Below are 22892 nucleotides of genomic sequence, written 5' to 3'. Positions count from 1 at the left end.
TGGAATAGAGCGTTTCATGATCATCAAACATATTCGGTTAGAGCGTTCCCATTTCTCAATTTTAGCCTCATCGAGGTTTTCCGCAGTGGAAATGGGTTTCTCCACACGAAGTGCCAGATCCAAATCCATACAGCCGAGAATGATTTCTACGGCTTCCTTCCAGACCTTAAAGTTTGTCCCATTCAGTAGTGGGATGTTACTGATTTGAGCAGAAAAATTTGCAGCATTGGTAAAAGACACTGAATCCATATAACAAAGAATTAATAACATGTTCAAATATAAACAAACAAGTCATGTAATATATTTAAAACAAGACATATTCACATAATAGACCCATCACAAGATACCTAACACAACATCAATATCTAGTCTTTGGACAGAGAAATCAATTTGTAAGTGGTACTCTCAGTGTAATGATCAAATATTAACAATCAGTTCTGTCAAACAACAGCCTTTCTTTGGACCGACTATTATTCACATGAAAAGAAACTTTATAATTGTTACATATTTATCATTACATGTATGTTATTATTTTGCCAAATTGTGTCTTCCTTTGGGCCTTTGGGCCGAACACAATTCGCATAAATAATCTCATACACATCTGTGTAATTCAATTAATTTCCACAATAAAGGTTACTTTGGCAACATATTGCATCAATTAATCCAAAATAATTATTAGACAAAAGAATAAGCAATATGTGTCCATTACAAAAATTAATAATCTTGGAATTAAAACTTCAAGATTTGATATCTTTTATAATTATCAAATCTAATCCCACAACATAATTTCAAATAAAAAATATATATATAATTTATAAACTCCATATATTTTTCGTTTACTGGTTGTCACAAAAAAAAGAAAAAACACCACACAATATTGTTATCTTGTGAATGGTAGACATTGAAACCGAGACAGTCATTGATACCGAGATATAATTCTTCATAGGAATTACCCAAACATTAACTTAATATGATCATTTACCACAATTAGTACTCATATGCAAACTATGCACAATCTAAAATTAAAAATTTCAAACAGTGGGTGTTGAACGCAATCCATTGAAATGAAAAAAAAACGAAAAACTAAAAACAATTATTGCAATGTTGTGGTAAACGATCATATTAAGTTGCAATGTTGCACAAGAAGTAACCAATTATTGCAATGTTGCCAAATAAAGAAAAAACGAAAAACAAAACGTTTTTTGACATTCATCACAAAATTACCGAATCTGAATCCATCTTTTGAAGAAGACCCACGTTTCAAAATCGCAAGAAATGATGTAATCAAAATTGGAATTCAATAACGCCACAAAATTGATATATCATATGCAGCAATCAACAAAAGTAATAAACAAGAATTTGACTTAAGTCATATATTTCAAGACAATTATGTAATAATCAGATTGCATAAATTCTCAAATTAAACCCTAAATTCCCAATCTTTATAATATAATAGCGGAAGCATAATTCAATAATTCCCAAATTAAAATTAGGGTTCATATAAGATTGGGGAAAATACCCTTAATGGAGAATCATAAAATTCAGAACCTATGCTCTGATACCACTTGTTGGAAATTTCTTATAATTGGTGAAATATCAATCCTAGGATCTTGAATTTTATGATTCTTACGCACATATATGAATCAAAGGGTGCATGGTCATACCTGAATGCATGTTCCTGGATGTGTTACTTTGATCCACATTTTCTGAAAGAGGTTTTGTGGTATGATGGTCTTTCTCAACCAAATCATTGATTCCTCTTAGGACTTGCGTTTTCACTCTTATGGGAAGAGGAGAAAACTGAATTTGATTTGATGTATTGGGGACCATAACATTCCTTATGTGTTAACTTATAGAGTTCCCATTATCCCCTATGGGTTAACTTGATGATGGGTATCCACCCATTAAGCCCATATCTTTTATAAGCTTTTAGAAATCTAAGGGTGTCAGTAATTAGATCACTTATAATGTAACCCCGAAAATAAATAGTTGATATCATTGTATCAAATATATGATGCTCACCTTAATTAGAAATTTATAATTTCTAACATAACAGTGTAAAAAACTCTTACACTGTCAGTGCATACATCTTTTTCTTATTCTTTAATCTGTTGTTATTTATGCTCAATATATTCCTCTTTTAACTATCATGCATGTTCAATAGAGGACATGAAGTAGATCCAGATTGTTATGTTTCATTCCGATCTAGCATATCTATAGAACAATAAAATAGGTGTTGACTTTATATTCGGGTTTAATGCTTAAATTATCAACATTTAATTTTCTTTATCTTGGAAACATGAATCAATATGACGAAATGATATTGTTTTTGGGTTGAAATCCTACCCTTCCATCTTCACTAATATATTGATGATGATTCAAAATTATATATATACCTTTCTCTTCTACTTGTATTTTAATTGCTTGTTTAAATCTTGCAATACTTCTTAAAAAAGAGGTGAAATGGATCCAATCATTTATATAGAATAGATTTCTCATATTATAAAATAAGAAAAATCGAATAGAATAATATCCTCCTTTTGTTTTGGTTCATCATCCCGGAACAGATCAGTAGAGTATCACAACAACAAATAAAATCTTCATTCTTATTTGGATCTCACATATTATTTTATAATTTATTATAATTTCCATGAAATAAGAACAACACCTATTTTTTGTCCACAATAAAAAATATCATTCTTATTCTTATTACGGTCCCACAACATCAATATTTTTCCCAAAACATCGGTCTCTTTCCTCATTTTTCATTGGATAAGAACAACCGATAATTATTTTTATTTAAGAACAGAAATCAAAAAATAAGGATAACACAATAGAAAAATAGTAAGAATGTTTTTATTCAATTAAGAATAAGCTTAAGAACAAATTATTGAGGATGGTCTTACCTATCTAATTAAAACTGATGTAATATTTTACTATTTTTCTCTTTATCTCTTTGTAATAATTATTTTTACTATTCATTTATGTTTATTACATTTCTTATTAATTAAGTAGTGATACAATAATAAAAACAATTGTCAATGTTGTCTTGATTTTCGAAAGATAAAAATCAAAATAAACATTTTTAAAGGCACTTATTTAGGTATGAAGGTAATATTAAATTTTATTTGCAATACTATAATTAAATTAAGACTATTGATGACATTTTAATATATTAAATCTCAACAATTCATATATTTATATATTAAAATTTAAAATTTATATATTAATGATACAATAACTTGTTATATTGTGAGCATATTTTCCATCATTTATTTATATTACTTCGTTTAAATGTTAGTGATAAGTATTGAATGATAAAACTCTTATCTTGTTACTCCATGAATATTATAGTCTATATTATTATTTAATTTCAAATATTTATAAACCGATATACTAATCAATTAACTACAAATTAAATTAATACATGCCTTGGATGCATGCCAAAGCATTTAGAATCCATGAAAAAGCAACGTACTCAGAACATGAGAAATCTATTCTGTATTAGATGCAACATTAAGGTTCTGCTATGCATGTTTCATTACTTTGCAAAACAAAATTTATTTTAAACATAAAACAATCACACTTACGCTTACACTTGGTTTTCCGTTGCAAAAATTTTGGACCTTATTATTACTGGCCATTAAATTTTGTTGGTGGGGTTGGATTTTTTAAATGGGGTTTTAGCTTTTAAAGCTAGCTGTTGGTTTTTTTTTTCTTGAGTTCTGTTTCTAACCTTTATTCTTTCTCTGTTAGGAGATAAATTATATTTTTCAGCCTCTGAAATTTTAACATGTATCATATTTAATCATTTTCTATAAAAATATTTCTAAAACTAAACAAAATAGTACAAATGTCATACTTTTAGGCTGAAGGAGATAAATTATCTTCTGGTATGAGGATATACTTTATTCTCTTATTCTTTTATGCTTTGTTTGAGTTGAACTTATGAGAGAAATGAAATATTTGAAAACTATGAAATATACTTGTGATATAACTTTGAAGTCTTACTTTACATTTTCTTCCCATCCAAAAATCAATTTGCAAACTCACCATTAATCATGGTAGCACATCTGATGTCCTACTATTTTGTGTCACTTCATGTGTCAAGAGGTATGACCAGCCAAAAATATATTTAATAATTATAATTTTAGCTTAAATAAAAATTTCAATCAATCAGAATTAATGAAATATGGAACGAAACAAAGAAGTGAGACAAGGGATGTATTCTCCAGAGTCACCTACTCTCTCTAAGCAATGAATGAAAAGAAATGCCCTTCTTGCACTTTTTAATTGCATACTTCTTGGGATTTTTCCTAGCAATTAATACATTTCCTGCCCTTAATTTATACTCTTCTTCTACCCAATACTTCAATTCAATACAATTAAGTTCTAATTCAATTCCATCACCTTCCTTATCTCTCCTCTCTCCATTTACTCTCTCTTTCTCTTTCTACACCCTATGCCCATAATTAAATTATGCTTTAAACCACCCTTCATTTTTTTCCTTATATATAAAATAGTCTTCAAGGTCCATTCTCACAACACAAGATCATTTTCTTATTCTCCTAACCAATCTCATTCTCCTTTTAATTATTCAACTTTTTTCTTCTTCCTCCATATTAGTTTCATCCTCGGAACTCTTCCTCCACCAACCTCTCTCACAAGTGAGTGATGACCCTTCTCTTTTTTCTCTATAGTAATAGTTTTCTACAGTGAAATTACTACTTTTTAGCCATGGAATTAGATTTTTTTTTTGTTTTCTCCTTTTGTGGCTAACAAACACTCCGTGTCACAGGTAATATAATTATCAACAACAACAAGAAGAAGCTATGAATCGCAATAACCGAAGCCATCCAAAGCTTGACCTAAAACTTAACCTATCAGTATCACCACCAAGGGTTAATCACCATCGTGGATTGGAATCGTCGCCAACACGATCAGCGACAATTTCACCAACCTCACCACCCAGCTCTTGTGTCTCCTCTGAGGACAACAACGACAATAACAATAACAATAACAACAACAACTACAACTGTAATAGCCCGGAAGCTACTTCAATGGTTCTTGTAGGTTGCCCTCGTTGTCTTATGTATGTCATGCTCTCTGAAGAAGATCCTAAGTGCCCAAAATGCAAAAGCACTGTCTTGCTTGATTTTCTTCATGACTATGACAACAACAATAACAAAAGGGTCTAAAGTTTTAGACTACTCTGTTTCTTGCTCTGTTTTTTGCTCTGTTCTAGTTAAAGAACATGGTATTAGGTTTTAATCTTTTAATCTTAGGAATCTCTATTTAAAAACAAATTACTATTTATGTTATTTTTGCATTTTGTAAGAATAGTGCTACATGCACTCCACTTTTACCCTTATTTGTTCCTCTAATTTCATTGAGGGAATCCCAACAATTTTGTCTAAGTAGAGGAAAAAAAGAAGTGGAGTGTAAATAGCACTATTCTAATTATTATTACCATTATATATGAAAAAGAATGTTATTGAAAAAATTGGGAATGCTAGAATATCTATATGGGGTGGTTCAAATTTTCTGCTTTTTTGGCAGTAACAATGTAATAGGCAAAAGTACCCTCAAATATGTTTATTGAAATTTTAGGTAAAATTACACGACCTTAGTTTTTCCCCCTCCAGACTCTCTCTCCTCTCTCTTTTTCTATGATGTTAATATTAATATTATTACTTCATCCACCACCACTTATACTAATGTAATTGTTAATGTTAGGTACCATAAAAAGTGAAAATATTAATCAAAATAGAATATGCTATAGTTATTGTTAATATTAAATACCATGAAAAAGAAAAGATATCAATCTAAACAATTACTTCGAATGATAGTTTGTAAGTTCGTTTTTATTTCATATGACACTTGAATCTTTTTTAGTAACAATTGGAGAAACTAAACTAATCATGTAGAATTCACTATGTTTCATAATTCATAATGTATATATCACTATTTTGTTTTTAATTTTTGTTTAATTTCACCGGATAAAACAAAAAGAAGGCATGTGAATTAAAATCTAAGCAAAGTGGTTGGCAACTAATGCTAGTAGACAAATGTGCTAGTTGACTTTTTAATAGATTGCCAGCTAACAATTTATAGTAGAATTAATTGCTAACATTACATCATTATGGCATAAATTAATTTTTTAATTTCATTCAGATCCTTGACATGATCTAATGTATAAGTCAATGTAGACTTTTCTAATTTCCAACTCCTATGTTACAACAAGTTTCAAGTATCCACAAGTATAATGAGAGTAATGTCATGAAAGTTTTTATGTAGTGTAGTATAAGAATATTTAATGTGAGTTAGGAAGTGAAGGAATATTTCTTGGTGTGACCAATGATATTCATTCAACCGTGTATAAGAAATTAACATTTTGAGAAGTGCGACTATCTCACATAACAAGTATCACCAAGGAATTGAAAATTTAACATTTTAATCTATACGAAAATCTAATGAAAACTTAGACCTCATTGGTAGAAGAGAAGAAGTATGAATGAATTAAGGGATATAGAGGGTGGGTTGGGTAGTTCCAAGCATTCAAAAAAATGGTCATTCTATTAAGACCATTTAAATCACATAAATGCAAGAGTGATTGAGACGGTTGAGAATAATGAGGAAGGTATTACATATATGATAAATGCCACCTCTTTTCATTTATGAGTGTAATATTTATGAAGTGATAATGTAAATATTTATACACAATTAGTGCACCAATTATCATTTATTTGTATTAATTTTCTTCTTCTGAAAAAATAAACAATGATTGAAAATAAATGATAAATGATACACTAATAGTATAAAAAACTCTTACACTTTTAGTCTATACATCATTTTCTCTTCATTTATTTAATTTTCTCATTTCCTTCACAATTTTACTTCAATTTCCTTAATCTTTTTATTTGCATTTCGCATTCCTTTACCTATTTCTCAACCATAATGCAATGTTCATTCATACCTATCTCCCATATTTGTTTACCTAACAATCATTTTCTCTTTTTCTTGCTGCCTCCTTTCCCATTAATCTTTAATTTGATTTCACTCTTTTCCTTACTTATAATCTTTAGATACATGCAATCATCATAATTGCATCAACTAAGCCTTTTGTGTTGTCAGTTTTCATACACAGTGATTAGATCTTTACAAAATGGGACTGTCCAATTCCAACCATTTACAAAGTATTCTTAAACATTAAGTTTGAATTTTTATACTCGTGGTGGAAATGAATTAAACAACTAGAAACTTATTTTGAATTTGGTTTATGAAAAAATAAGTTAAACTTAACCTAAAAATTTAACTTCTAAATAAATAAATGAGAGAAATATACCTCTACTACATATATATATATTTACATATATAAAAAATATTTTTATAATTATTATATGTATGTTGTTCCAACCAAGATGATCTAATTAAGGAAAATATGACAATAACATGATATAGTCGAGTTAGACTTCAAAGTTGAAAAAGTCTCCTACATCCCAAAGGTTATGTTACACACCTCAACCGTGCAGGTTTACTTTATTTACATGACAAAGGTAAACCAAATCTATAATAAAGTGAGTCTCGACAATGATAAAGTAATGTCATTTAGAATGATGAAAACACATATCTTGAGTGCATATTATTCTAGCTTTCTATAAATAGAGGAAATCATCCATAAGAAAGATTTACTTACTCATATTCCCTCTCAAGATAACATTTCCTTCTTCATTGGACCCAATTCTTCTGTAAGCCATGAGTCACAATATGTTAAAGATACCTATGTAGATTTCATTTTAACATAGTGCACTAGTTATATCCACATTCTTTTACTCAAGAATTAAAAAAACTGTTTAACTAAATTGACTCATATTTAGTTTAAGAATCTTACAAAACCTCATTTTGTTAATCACTTGAATGTTGGTAAGTGAAGTTATGAAGCTAGTAACATCAGTGTAACTAATTGGTGAAGATGGATATATGTAACATTAGTGTAACATGAGTTCTTTTATATGCATTTATGTTTGGTTAATGTAGTTAAATTGTTGGTAACCTTAATGTAACAAGTTGGTAACAAAGGATAAATGTTGGTAAGATGTGACAAGTTATTTAAGGATTCCATTGAATTATGGAGATGTAGACAGGGTTTTAGGCCTACCTCCTCTATGTCAACCCTAAGTTTTTATTATATTCAATTTTAATCCTTGTTGTAGTGACTTTAGTAGGTATTCATGGCTGAATTACATTTTCAATATGAACATGATAGGTTTGGTTGTGACAAAATGTATTACAAATGAGAAAATGAGTAAGGTTTTAAATAACCAATTCGATTGTAGGTTTAGAAATGATTATGAATACCTTGATGTTTTAGATAATTGTAGACATTTATGGTCGATGTAGTCATAACTATGATTGTGATGTGATTTTGATGACTCCCAAAATGTTAACTTATTGATGTTTGTAGTGTTCACAAACTCAGATTTAGAACCTTGCAAATGCATATAGGAGTTTCAAAACATAAGTATTAAAAGGCTTCACTATGTGAAGAAAGTGTGCAAAATGTATTGAATGTGTATTGATTGAATGAATGATTACAAATCAGCAAGCATTGTATATATAACTTGCCAACCGAATAGAGTTTGCTTGGAAAAGAAGTAACAAGAAAATAACAACTTCTTAACTAATGCAAACTAACTAATAACTAGCACATTTAACTCATTAAACATGTGCTAAAATGCTAAGAGGCTCTGCCACTAAACCATTCACATAATCAAGCGAAAACATATCAAGAATGGCCTTGATGTGAAAACAGAGTGGCTAGCAACTTTGTATAATGTAGTCTAGCCATGTGTTGCAACCTTGTGTGTAATGTGGTCCAATGGTCCTAGTCTCCTTGTCTTGATCATGAGTTACTTATCCTTAGCATGGATTGCCTGCAATAGTAGAAGACTCCCTCATGCACTTAAGGCATGAGCCATGATAAGTTGCAGTAAAATAATAGCAGTGAAACAAAGCCAATAAAATAAGATCAGTGTAGTAAGCATAAGCATAAAAGGTATGTGGTTTAATACAGACATTTACGGTCGATGTAGGCATAACTATGGTTTTGATGTGATTTTGATGACTCCTAAAATGTTAACTTATTGATGTTTGTAATGTTCACAAACTCAGATTTAGAACCTTGCAAATGCATATAGGAGTTTCAAAACATAAGTATTTTAAAGTTGAAGAAAATACTTAAATCATGAAAAGTGTGGTAGATTCAAGAGAACATTTGTTCCTTTTGTATTGCCTACATTTTTATAGAATAGTTCCAGGCTCAATTTCTGTGCCACTCACGTAGTTTCTTATCAAACTTTCTTTTCGATTTTTACGCAATCTTATAAGAGTTAAATCTTAAATCAACATAAGATCTAGACTTAGTTCTCCTCTTTGAATAGAGGCTATAACAATTTCTTTTAGATTTATCAATCTAATTAGGAGACGATATACTTTGACATTATTTATTATTTTTTTGATTAAAGGAACCTCTCCGGCTCAATTGAAAAGGCATGTCACTTGTTTTCGTGCAATGCCTATTAGATCTTGAAAACAATCAAGGGATGATATAACTTATAAGTGTATCAAAATATAATTACTCAGCTCAATGAGAATGTTACTTGTTGTTTTAAAAAAAATTCTTTTATTCATGTGGCAATATGTGATTGGCTCGGGATAAAGAATGATACACCGATGGAGACAAATGATATATTTTCATTTAAGTTCTATCAATTTTCTCTTTTTCGCTTGATTTGAAGCAGCTACATCTAGTGTTTCCTAACTACTAAAATGGGTGCAAAAGAAGCAATAATAGAAGAGCATCCACTTGCTAGCTTCTACTTTTGGTGTAGGAGAAGTTTAGAACACAATGTACTACTAATTTGGGGTTGAAAATGTGTGGTGAAAAAATATTTGAAGAACAAAACAACATTTAAAGTGGTGAAGATGTGGAATACTATTTATGTTTGTGAAATATTACTTTTTGAACATCGAAAGTAATGTTATTATTTGATAGAACTTTTGCCATAGTTGTACTCTACTTATTGATATTATTTCGCTCCTGAAAGGAGTTGATAACTTAGGAGATAATATTGAATTTGTTGGAAACAAATATAATAGGTTGTTGGCATTTCTGTTTTCAAACATAATTTTCAATTGTGTGAAATGCCAATTTGGAAGTACCTATGACTTTAAGGATAGTAGCTATAGTATTTTTAGAGTATGACTATCAGGGAAAAAATATTGGAATTTCTTCAGGTCATAACTTATTTGATAAGGTTGAAAACTTAGTTGAAAATTGTCGGTAGGTATAGGAAAGTGTGTATGGAGTCAATTTTTATGTTGAATGAGGGTGAGGGTGTGGTTGACCTTGGAATATCTTTAGTGAGTATCTGAAAAAGGACTCTAACGCTCAAGTCAATATTTATAGGAGAGATGTGTATGGTAGAGAGAGTGCATGTTATCTCCTTATAGGTGACTTTACCTCTTCATATTTTGAGTGAAGTCGTTTGCACTCCATGGTGAGGTCCATCCGTAATCATCATGGATGACACAACTTTCTCATTTCAGCAAATCAATCTAAGATTTATGAAGTAGGTTGACCTTTGTTGTATAAGCAACATTGTGGACTTGTCCAATCAATCACTCAAGCACATTGGTGGTATGACTTTACTTTTAGTGCGAAGGAAAGTTTTTTGACATAATAAGTGATAGTAAATGATGACTCGATCATATCCTGTAAATCATTATTGACCTTTCTAGAATTAGGGTTAGATTACCGACTGATCAACAATCTCTTATATGGTCAAATCTTATTGGTTAGTTCTTTTGGTCCAAACCCACTATTAGCTGGCCGGCAAGCCATACTAGTGGGATGGAACAATAACTAATGAGGAATACTACTTTTGAGTCCCAGATTTACATTTGGAATGCCAAAATGTGCAATAAAAGCCAAAGTTAGCAACTCAATAAACATAGTTCAACAAAGTGTGTGATTCACATGACAAGAAATTCTTGAATAGGCACTATCCATTACATCAATATTTTAGACACCCCCTTCAACAATTGACATGTTGAATGTACTGTTAAAATCAACAAACAACCTTATACATTTTTAACATTAAAGTGGAGTCTCTATGTTAGAAACTGCCTAACAAAGAATTCCTCTCAAAATAACTAGATTTAACCTAGGACATAGCACTAAACATAGCAACTAGTACTATACAACTTGCTATAATTGTTTAACCACTACCAAGTGCAGTACCTAGAACTCATGTGCCTTATGATTGGAGTGAAACCTGGGTGACTTGGACCTCACACAGAATACACTCATTCAAACACAATTCTTTCATTTTGTATTATTTTGTGCCATATTGTCACATATACTTTAAGTTAAAGAAAGAATAAAGAAAAAAAAAAGTAATTGGTGATATATACTCACCTACCGACAAACAAGAAATAATTTTGTACCAGAGTATTTCTCCTATGATGAAACCAGATTTGATTCAAACCTACGAGAAGGGGCACTAGAAATAGTTGTGCAGAGAACTATATAAATTATATTGAGTATACCCCAACGTACCGGTATTTGACGGGATAGCGTACTGCATACTAGGTACTCATACCAAAGATAACCGCATATTAGGGGACTATCACCCACCATTCCTGATATCAGTGAAAGCTCTGACTATAGCACCATGGTGATAGGGTGAGTTAAGATGAAGAAAACAGTTCAGAAGCTCTCTAAGATCATCTTTGGAGTATATCTCATTCTCTAATATCATTTGCATCATGGATTGCCTGAAATCCAAATAAGGGTCATCAGAATCTTTCTCCACAGCCACACCTTCTCTTCCACTTCTGCCAAATCCACCTACTTTCCTATGTGCCATAACATAAGTCTCTGACTCAGAAAAGTTTGAGGAATCAATGCAGCAAGGTGAAAATGTTGTGGCAGTGTTGGTTGGGGTGGTGCTGTTTGAAGAAGATGAATGGTTGTAAAGTTTGTTTTTTGAGTAAGTGGGGTTCTTTGGATTTGGCTTTGGGTGAAAAATGTGACTTAGATTTGGTCTTGTGCAGCTTCCACAACCTAGATTCATAGACACTGTGTTTAAAATAAGCTTCTTTCTGGAGCTAGACATTGCTGATTGGTCTATGTTTTTTTCCTGTGTTATAGAAAACATAACATAAAGAAGGAAATGGAACTAGTTTAACTCAGCCAGAGATGTAGCTTTAGAAAGGAATTTAGATCACTAGACAATTTAGTATCTGATAAAGATTGTGACACATGCCACAAATAAATCTTTAACAGATATAATTTTAAATTATTTGTCACTAAAAATTAAAATTTTAATCCTCATGTTCTACTACTAAACTCTTTAGTAGTCTAGAGCAACTGAACTATTAAGAAAGAGGTCTTTTTATTTATTTATGTGCATGGTTTGAGTTTTTATTATATTTTTATATTAAGGGTGTTTCCATCTATAGTTATAGGGTATTATCTTTTGAAGTGGAGTGATTCTCAAACCAGTCTTTTAAAAAATGATTTGCGGAGGCTGGTTTAACCAGTCCCAATATAGGTATGATATAATAATTATACAGGTTATGCAATAATATTAGTCAATTTTCAATTGAACTGTATTGATCATACCGACCAATTTTTATTTAAAATTAATTTTGTAATGAAAATAAAAAAATTATTGGTTTTTTATTGATTGTTAAATATTAATATTAATATATTATATATGTATATCTAACTTCACCGGTATGCGGTTTAATTAGTGAACCACCGGTTGAATCGATATATCACTATACCATTATCCCTAACCAATTTGATGACCGGTATGGTATTAGTAATTATGTGTGAAGGTAAATATTCTCTCAACAAAATGTCTTTTATACATGTAACAAAAATCAAACCTCTTATTTTTAAAGAATTTAGAGATCATCAATTATGATTAAACTTTTTAATTATATGAGTGCCTTGATGAGTAGGAATGACAACGAGGTAGGTTGGGGTTGGATTTGAACATACCCAAACCTGAAATTCAAAACTCGAACCCGAATTCAACGGAGTTGAAAATAAAGATACCATCGTCGAATCCGTCGAGTTTCGGATAACCTGAACAAGAAAATTATTAATGTACTAAGGAAAATATGATATCATTTTCGTTTCATTTTTTCTTGCATTTCTATTTTCTCTTGTATTATTTCATTTCATTTAAGTTTGAAGATCCAATAGTATATAAAGTAAAATTAGAAATTAAAAATAATGGACACATAAAAGAAATTTCAATTTTAAATTAAACTACATTACTTCGGGGTGGGTTCGGGTTAGAGTCTTTGCTGTATCAAACCCAAACTCGAAAATTAAGCCCAAATAAAACCTAAATCCGAACTCAATTATATCAAATTTTTCCATTAAATTTAAGTTCGGTTTAAGCATATGCCCAAAGGAAGGATGCTCTTAATTAGTTTTGCATATGACAGAAAGTGGTCCCTACATAAGATGATGGTTGAATGGTTCTAACCTGCTGGCTAAGGTTTATTGATGACATCAGTGACTTGGACTGAAGATTTTATTTGTCATCTACAATTATTTCGTAAAAGGGTAGTACAATACACCAGTAGAAATTTGAGGTAGGTACAACTTTATTATATAAGTAGAGAAATTGTTTTTTTGACTTTTAAAACTTGTAACTTATTATGAGAGTAATGTCCATATACGGTCAGTGTTATTATATTATCCTTCATTCATTTGTATTATTGTTTTTAATAATTAATAATGATTAAAAATAAATGGTAAATAATAAATTTACCATGTATAAAACTCTTACATTGTTAATATATATATTTTTTCTCAATTATTATTTACTTGATGACTTTCAAATATTCAAATGTTTAGTATTCTAGGATCATCTGATAGAGAAACCAAATACTAGTAATTAGCTAATCGAACTAATCAATGTAGAAGTTTGAGTCATTGTATAGAATCGGAGACTAGGCCTGATATTAGGAGTCTCACATTCAGTAGAATATCAAATTTAATGTGGTATATAAGTTATGAAGCTCTACCCTATTAGATTAGTTTTTTGGGTTGAATTCTCCTTATGTATTTAAATCCTAACAATTTATACTTTCATTGAGAGTTGTGTCATGGAAGGAGTTAAGCTAGATTAAGGTACACCGAATAGATAGGTGAGTGAAGCTGTCAAAAAGAGAAAGGGTTGTCATCAGGTTAGTGTCAATAGAGTGAAAGTCGTCGTGGACGTCGGCCCTTAATGGGGGCAGCAATGTTAGGAATCCTACATTGAGTAGAATAACAAACTTAATGTGATTGAGACTCTCCCACATGATAGACTAATCTTTTAAGTTGAGCTCCCTTCATGTGCTTAAGTCCTAACACCTGAATTTTACGGGTAATGTGTTCATTCATACATTAATTATTGTATAAAAGAAAACTTTTATTGGTATAACACTACAAAAATCCATCTTTGTAAGCAAGTGCAATAATCAACTTTTTATATCCAATATTGTTATACATAACAGTATAAATCCAAGTTGGACATCAAATCAGAAATAAATTTGTATAAATTAAATTTAATTGGTTAAATCATTTTGTCTGAGGACCAATGACATCATATATAATTTTATAAAATGGATAATTATAAGTAATAATTATATCTGATTAATGTTTCTTGACAGACTATAATAAAATAGAATCTCAAATTTTCAAATTTGTTATAAGTTTTAAGTGAATCATACGGTTCTCTTTATGGATATTCTAGCTAACCCGTTCTAACTCGGCCGAACCAGAATTTTCATGGGTATTCAAAGCAATTTAACTCTTCATTCATTAATACTTTGTTTGGTTGCACAAGAAAAAATAAGAAGATAATAAAAAGTGAGAAAGAAAGAGGTGTGAAAGAGAAAGAGGAGAAATTGAGTAGATTTTAGTAATGTTTGGTATAAGGGAAGAATGAGAGAAAATGAATAGAAATATATATTTCTTTCTCTTTATCTTTTGTTTGGTTGGATAAAAAATAAGAAGAGAGAAGTAATGTTATGATTCAAATGACATAAATGTCCCTAAAATAAAGAAATGAGAGAAATAAACGTTATTTTATTGTTGACTAAAAATAAAAATTATAATTTTAAATTATATATATTTTATTATAATTTCAATTAACATTTTTATATTTAAAAGAGAATTATTTATATTAATAATATTTAAAACTAAGAAGTATATAAAGAAAATTGAAGGGTGTTTATGTCAAAATTTCTATCTCCTCTCATTTTATAACCAAAGGAGGAGAGAAATATTTTTGTGTAAGTCTCACATGTTTTTTATTCTCTCGTCCTTTTCCCTCTTCTCAACCAAACAAGACAAATTCTTATTTTCTCTTCAATCTCTATATCACCATTTTCTCTCCCTTTTAATTTTCCTCTACCGAAGAGAGGCTAAAAGTGTGGACTAGAACAATTTGCACGCCCGAACAACACTTATACGGAATGTACCGTTCAGTCAGGTCCTTATATATTGGCTAGAGATGACACCATTTGTTGTGGCACCAAGTCAAAACAAAAGGTAATTATGTACCCAACTTGCTATCATTGGAGGCTTCTTTCTAACGTGAAAACGGAGGGTAAGAGTAAACATTTTGGAACTTTGTTCATCAATCAACGAAAGCAACGTACACTACACCCAATGGTGAATTACTCTTCATAGATAGTAGCATGAAACAGTGACTTCAATAATATTCCACTCATTCCATATTATTTGTATCTGAGGGGAAAAATGGTTTCTATTTACATGGAAATAAACATCACGGGTTAGTTTTTCATTATGCCCTTAGTATTAGTAGATATTTTTATAGTAAGAGAGGTAGTTAGTAGAGTGATACTCAATCATCTCATTTTTAATGTTTAAGATTATATCCATAGTTTAAGAAATCCTTAAATGATGAAAAAAGTGATGTAACTTGTGTTTAATAACAATATTTAAAGGAAACTTTATTAAATTTAAATGGAGAAATATGAATGAAAAAATAGACAACTAATGTGTATTGCTTGAAATGATGGTGGCCAGAAAAATGAATTGAGAACGAAGGATGGGGCTATTTACATTCCAGTATATAATGTGTAACTAAGATGGAAGAAAAACAGCACAGGCACTTAAAAAACAGTATAAGTTTTACACAAACAAGCTGTTGGTCAGTGGTGTAAGACCCTACTAGATCCTCAAGATAACCAAAAGGTCCAGGGTTCGATTTCTGTGAGCGACACTTGTTGGGAAGGGTAGCCACGAACCTCAAAAGGGATTAGTTCCTTACCCAAAAGGGTAAGGAGATACCCTTGGTAGTACAAAAAAAATCTTTACCAAAATTATCCTTGGTGAGGGGAAAGAACTTACGTAGTTCACTAAATGCAAACTAGTTAAGCACACCAAAACTTACTCAAGACAAGGGTCCCTTAGGAGAAGTAATGTAAACTAAGGAATGATGATGGGGTACTACAAAAGTGTAAAACATACATGCATAAATTTGATAATGAACTGTAGTTTATCCAATTATTGTGTTCAATCATTTCGGTGAATAATTTATGGTCGGTTTGCATGATGAGTTTTGGAGGAAAGGAAAGAGAAATGGAAGACTTCAATGTCATCTCACAATTGTATTTTATGTTTGTAAAGCCTTTCATTTCCCTTATTTCTCTCCAAAACTCAAATTGTAAACAAACCGTTAGAGAACTCACATAGCATAAGCCAATAGAAAAATGTCAGACCTTATTTGTAAGTCTGATTCTTGATTAAGTTTGCAACATGCTGAGCCACCCATAATGAGCCAGCCTCAGTGCAACAGAAACTGTGGGTGTGGTTTTCTCGTTCAATGGCCGTGACTATACCTGGAACCTGCTCTGAAATCTGTGACAAGAAGAAACATAAATTAAGCCAAGACAATCATGCAATGTTCTGTACTTCTGTAAATGAACAAGAATGCTTAAAAACAGAGAAATGGCTAGAGAAGCTGATCAAAGAAGTAGAAGGTTCAGATCCAATCATAAATAACTTGTAGGTTGTCCATGCTTCAATTCCGTTCTAGAGCATGTTATAGATATATGCTTCATATATCATAATGCTATTCATGTGACTTCCCTAGACAGCTTAAAATTTTGGGAGTGTTGCCTTATGAGCCATATCATGGCTATATCGTTTAATCATTGTTGCACTAGAACCATTTGGGACCATGAATGACTGCATAGACTATTTTAATGAATTCAGAGAGCATATAATTATCCTAGTCAAGTCTCCTTTTAATAGTAACTAAAAGAAGTTACCTCTTCAAGCACTTGAAGTGGTGCCCAGTGATCATCATCCCCAAACAAAAATGCAAATTGAGCCTTCCTTTCTCTTATAAATGTCCAATCTGATGCCTCTGAAAACTAATACGTAACATGATTGTCAATGTTGTCTAACACTGTATGATATAAGCAACACTACAAATTTTGAAACTATGTTCATAGAAAAGAAACAACTTTACCTCACTGAATTCAGTCATGGCCATATAGAGGACATTCCGCATGGTATGGTACTGTAAGTGGTTAAAGTTATAAAGAGTTAATACAAAAAATATGCAGGTGTAAGTGTAACCCCACATTAAAAAGCTCTAAATCAGTATCAATAAAAGTAAAAGGTACATATTTTTGCATTAGTATTTCAAATATAAGGGATCAACAATAAAAAGAACCATAAATAAAACTGTTTCCAAGTTTAATATAACCTAACATTGAATCCCCTTTAGTCAATCTCTTCCAGCAATGGAACTAACCTGGGACAAATGAGAGCATACAGCGTCAACGGCATTGGCTGACCATGATTGTCCAAGGAATTTTCTGACAATAAACCTTAAAGCTCGGGCTGGCAACAATCCTAGCGATGCTATCAGGTAACTAAGAGCAGCAGATAGAATTCGGGATCTGAAAACCCACATAATCATTTCAAACACTCTACTCTCAATTTTTCAAATAATCATTAATCACTATCTGGCTTTAATGCTAAGTATTTAGCAATAATGATAATTGCCTAAGTTTTTTAATCTGAAAGGTTCAGATCCAATCATAAAAATTGCTTTTACATGTAAATTGAATCCCACAAAAGTTAAGAAGTAAAATGTTTACTGTGTCAAATTGTGATATCTAAACTAGTAACTTCACAAATAGTTCATGTCATATCTAACAGGTGAGGCAATGTTTAAGTGGTTTGACTTTGGGAAGGGGTGAGACTTACTCTGCAATCTTTCCAATAACTATCTGTTTCTCTGAATGTCGGTTTAGTGTCAAGAATGGATAAAGTCCAATGCAATATTTCACCTACAGAACCCAGAAGAAAAACAAGAAGACAATTGCACAGATCAGAAGCCATGGATACTTGGACAAGTTAAATGATGTGTATGTGCTTATGTATGCAGAGTTCCAATCACCTTATCTGGAGACCTCTTGAACATTTCAATAGATATGTGTGAACCAATAGAGTGCCCAATCTGGTAAGAAAATTCTAAATTAGTGACCAAAATCTCATTTCAGTAAACAAAATTAGACTATTTTATAAGCATAAACATTTTTAGATAACACAGTTTTTACTAAAAGAATTTAATCCAATATTGTTTATTTATGGTTGTCTAATATTGTTCTATTTTAATGCATAAAAGGATGTTTTCTACGCATGCATGCACACGAGTGTTGAAATCAGTATATCTAACATTATTCTCATTCTCAAAGGGGAGGAAGTCATGTCCCATGGCAAGAAATGGCATCCAGATATCCTGTTATGATACTATTCAGACTATTTCTTTAACAACAATCTAACAAAGTATTTCCCCGTGCATGCCCATTATACATGCTTGCTTCTTTTGATACTTTAGATCCCTATATAATTTAGGGAACTGAAAAACCTCCAAGTGAAAAGATGGTAACATTTTCAGTCTTGTACCAAGGAGAAAAGATTTGCATCTTGAACTATTATATCACTACCATTTCCCAGAAAATAAGAATCTTGGCCAGCATGTAGTAATTTCGTGTTTTAGTTCATACAACTCTGCAACTAATAGTTTTGAAACTCACAAGCAGCAAGAAAGAACTTATATGTCAAAATGACACTGGAGAAGATTATCGGACGTGCAGATATGAAAGAACCCACCAGTACTATAGGAATCTCAGTGTTTTTCAGTTCCTCTCGGATGAAATCAACCTACAAGCCCACAAGAAAAGTGAAGACAGCAATTACACATCAGTACAGTGTTAAAATAAATTATCAAAATCAAGAATGGAGAAAGAATGTCAATCATAAAAGCACTGAAACTAAAGAAATGTATGAAAAATTTAAACAAAAAAGGAAAGAGAGGAATGCACGCGGTTCGCATATGAGGAAATCTCAAGCACGTGCTAACCCAAAAGTAGTTCTGCATGTGACATATCAGAAGAAACAAACCCATCCAACAACCAACAACCAAGGCTTAATCCTTATAGGTGGGGTCAACTACATAGATCGAACGACGTCATAGCGCTTTTTCATAAATCATATTCACTGACAAAACATTGATCTCTAAATATTTCATAATCATTTTATCTATGGTTTTTCTTGCCCCCTCTGCATCCAGAAATTGAACTAACATTCACTTGACATACTTTTCTTATTGAGGCTTCTAACGATCTCCTTCCTACATCTCGAAACCAATTAAGGCGTGATTCTACCATATTTTCTACCAGAAGAAACAAGTCCAGCATGATTATTCTTGATTTCTTGTTTCTGGTCAACAGTTGGGCACACAACAGAGTGAAATGAAAGTTTAAATATTCAATACTGCCACTATCTCCATGCCATCCAAGAATGCATTTATAAATGAAAAATGTTTTATATAAGTTTCTATGTTATTCTGAGTCCTTAGTTTATCCCAGTTTTTTGTGGTAGACCAAAATGTTGGGAGGGAGCAGTGTACTCATAGTACAATATGCCAAGTTGAAATAAACAACTAGTAAATCCATCTACACTAAAACCAGCTAGTTAGCTTCAATTCTTCAAACATCAAAATAGTAAGCATCTAATTACCTTATGGTCAATTTGTTCTTGTAAAGAGAATAATCGCCCATGCTCCCAGTTCTAGTAACAAAACACTGTAAGAAACATATTAATGCTACCGAGGAATATCAAACAATAGAATGCACATACCTTCTTTGTTTGAGACACATGGCCAATAGCTGATACATCACCGAAAATCACCACATATAAGCATATTTGCTAACCAGAGTTCGGCATGATAAATAACCAGAAAGAAAATGATGCTTCTACTTGCCTGTGACAGATGCAATTCCCCCAAGCAGCTCAAATAGATATTCCACAAAATCCTTGTAGAAAAGAATAACACCTGTGCGGTACGGTAACAGACGAAATCACGAAACCAAATACCACAAATGAGCAAACATGACATGGAAAACATGAGCATACAAACAAACAGTCACAGCCACACCTGGATTTCCCGGAACAAAGAGAACATGCAGACTTGGAGCATCAGCCTGAATCTCCAATATTTCAGTGGTATAACTAAACAAAAACAAACATGATACAGAAATTATAAAAACAAAGTATCACTGAATTCAAGGTCTGGAAGGTGTTTTAAAATGCAATTTTTGGTTACATTTGTTGCATCTGTCAGCAGTTGCGAGAAAATGTGCCCAATGCCACTGCAATTACAACGCGATGCAATTGCAAACACTGACAAAACTGCAATATTATGATCACAATTACGACCATGGACTAATGAATTTAAATTACGGTCCATGACCACAATTGTTGGCATCCGCAATCCTATGTGACTGATCGCAGTCACATCAACCACATTTTCTCACAATTTTCTTCAAATAAGGTAAACCCAATAATCGTAACCGCATTTTAAAACACACAGATCGCAAAAGATGTATAGGCCGAAAACACAGACCTTGATACATTGCATAATCGAAAATCAGCAGGCTTTTTAGCCTTGGCAAGTAAATTAGTCTCTACACCCATGTCCTTACTGGAACACTTCACACTAAACTTTCTCCTAAAAAACAATAACGAAATTACTTTAAGAAACGTATTAATTAAATTGGAGAATTGAAAATTACAAAAATCTACCCTCCTAAACAAATTGAAAAATCCGAAATTGTTATTGAATAAAAATATAGAAGAAAATGAGAATTATAAATTCGAATCCATTGAAAATGTAACAGAAAAGAAAATCTCGTAAAGAAAATCTTTGTACCTGGAAGTGGAACACAGGAACAACAGAGAATGAGAGAGGGTTCCAGCAGTATAACTCACAAGTCCAACAAACATTTCCTTCAATTCAGATGTGGCATAAATAAATCTTCAATAATCTTACTTTTAAATATTTTTTGAAGAAAATAAATTTGAAAAATTCATAAAATCCATTTTTATCCAATTTTGTTTTTTATATAACAAAGATATGTGATTAACTATTTTCTGTTAGGAATTAAATATTTAATATTTTGATATGTATGGAATTTAATAAGATTTTATATTACTACATAAATATTTTGTTTTATATTTTACTAATATCTATCTTAACATATTTTCCTAATTTTCATCACCTAATCACTTTTTCTATATTCCCCCATTTAGTAGTACTTATGAGGAACCTTCATCTACCAATTAATTAATGATTGACACTTTCCCCTTGACATGATGGACCACGACCTTCTCTTTAATTACTATCAAAAAGAGCTTTGTACGAACGGATGGCATTGGGGTGAAATGGTTATTGGTATCGGTATCGGTATCGGTAGTGTTTTCTCGTACTCATATCTATATTATTTGTAGGTATTCACGTAGGTACTAAGTATTTGTGGGTACCCAACAAATTTTTAAGTTTAAAAATATATTTACATACTAAATATATAAAACAATTATTCCATGATAATAAAATTTATGTATATGTTAAATTTATCATTATATTTTAATTATTAAAGTTTATTATAAAATAATAATAAATTAATAATATATAATTATAAAAAAATAAAAAATGTAATATATAAATTATTTAATTTAAAAATAATTTATAAATATGTGGATACCTACCTGATAAATATCATGATATTCGTATTCACCCATAAATTAATAAATTATTTTTATAAGTATCGATTATAACTATTTTAGTGATACCTATAAATCGAGTATTTTTGTCATCTCACATTTTAGAAATTTTCTACAGTTACTTTCCACATTTGTTACATTAATTATTAAATTGTGTAAGCATTACATTCGAATATATAATTATAAAAGAATAAAAAATGTAATATATAAATTATTTAATTAAAAATTAATTTATAAATATGTGGTACCTGCAGGGTGAGTATCATAATACCTGTATCAACTTATAAGTCATTTTTACAGGTAACCATTACAAGTATTTTAGTAGATACCTATTGGTCGAATATTTTTGTCATCCTATTTCACATTATAGAAATTTTCTACAGTTGCTTTCGACATTGAAATTGGTTAACTAATTTGTTACATTAATTATTAAATCGTGTAAGCATCACATTCGAATGAACAATGATAAAGTCAAACGGATGAGTGCAACCCAAAACAAATATCAACTAAACTTATTATACGCTATGCATATTCTAATTGTTCTTTGCCATTCCCTACCATTTTGAAGTTTTGTGCAAGCAAGAACTTATAAGCTTTATTGAGAAAAAAGTTTGTATCTTGAATAAATTTTATTTTGTATGTTCATCTCTAAATAGAATCGTAAGAGAGTTCAATTTCTTTCGTATGATACTTCCTTTTTGTCGAAGTA

The 22892-nt window shown here is 31.0% G+C and overlaps 3 protein-coding genes across 4 annotated transcripts; 1 reads left to right on the top strand and 2 right to left on the bottom strand.

Moving 5' to 3' along the window:
* On the top strand, positions 4833–5198 carry LOC109356175 (ATPase WRNIP1-like). Its single transcript, XM_019599512.1, has one exon. The coding sequence runs from the start codon at positions 4833–4835 to the stop codon at positions 5196–5198; it is 366 nt and encodes a 121-aa protein (XP_019455057.1).
* Positions 11563–12208, bottom strand: LOC109357034 (transcription repressor OFP6-like). The gene has a single exon (XM_019600727.1). It carries the CDS (start codon positions 12177–12179, stop codon positions 11691–11693), a length of 489 nt encoding a protein of 162 aa, XP_019456272.1. The 5' UTR covers positions 12180–12208; the 3' UTR covers positions 11563–11690.
* LOC109357031 (lipid droplet-associated hydrolase) lies at positions 16413–21453 on the bottom strand. 2 transcript variants are annotated; one of them, XM_019600721.1, is made up of 13 exons: positions 21333–21453; positions 21027–21131; positions 20559–20632; positions 20385–20456; positions 20261–20289; positions 20141–20191; positions 19232–19282; positions 18516–18575; positions 18323–18405; positions 17865–18012; positions 17577–17627; positions 17374–17478; positions 16413–16960 (listed from the first exon to the last, which is right to left on the bottom strand). In XM_019600721.1, the coding sequence occupies exons 1-13, from the start codon at positions 21404–21406 to the stop codon at positions 16823–16825; spliced, it is 1041 nt and encodes a 346-aa protein (XP_019456266.1). In that variant the 5' UTR covers positions 21407–21453; the 3' UTR covers positions 16413–16822. The 2 variants fall into 2 exon arrangements, with proteins under 2 accessions (XP_019456266.1, XP_019456265.1); XM_019600720.1 differs by having other exon boundaries at positions 21027–21137; positions 21333–21438.

Source organism: Lupinus angustifolius, chromosome LG09, assembly GCF_001865875.1.
Source record: "Lupinus angustifolius cultivar Tanjil chromosome LG09, LupAngTanjil_v1.0, whole genome shotgun sequence".
NCBI lineage: Eukaryota > Viridiplantae > Streptophyta > Magnoliopsida > Fabales > Fabaceae > Lupinus > Lupinus angustifolius.
The sequence above is the reverse complement of the archived record's forward strand: the minus strand, read 5'-3'. Positions and strand labels throughout refer to the sequence as shown.

Bases quoted from the DNA above. Each gene is read 5' to 3' on its own strand.
- LOC109356175 (XM_019599512.1), top strand. From the start codon at position 4,833: ATGAATCGCAATAACCGAAGCCATCCAAAGCTTGACCTAAAACTTAAC.
- LOC109357034 (XM_019600727.1), bottom strand. From the start codon at position 12,179: ATGTCTAGCTCCAGAAAGAAGCTTATTTTAAACACAGTGTCTATGAAT.
- LOC109357031 (XM_019600720.1), bottom strand. From the start codon at position 21,406: ATGTTTGTTGGACTTGTGAGTTATACTGCTGGAACCCTCTCTCATTCT. The intron at 20,633-21,026 runs GTCTGTGTTTTC...GTTTTTGTTTAG, and splicing joins CGATTATGCAATGTATCAAG to TTATACCACTGAAATATTGG. The intron at 18,406-18,515 runs GTGATTGGAACT...TGGGTTCTGTAG, and splicing joins TCAAGAGGTCTCCAGATAAG to GTGAAATATTGCATTGGACT.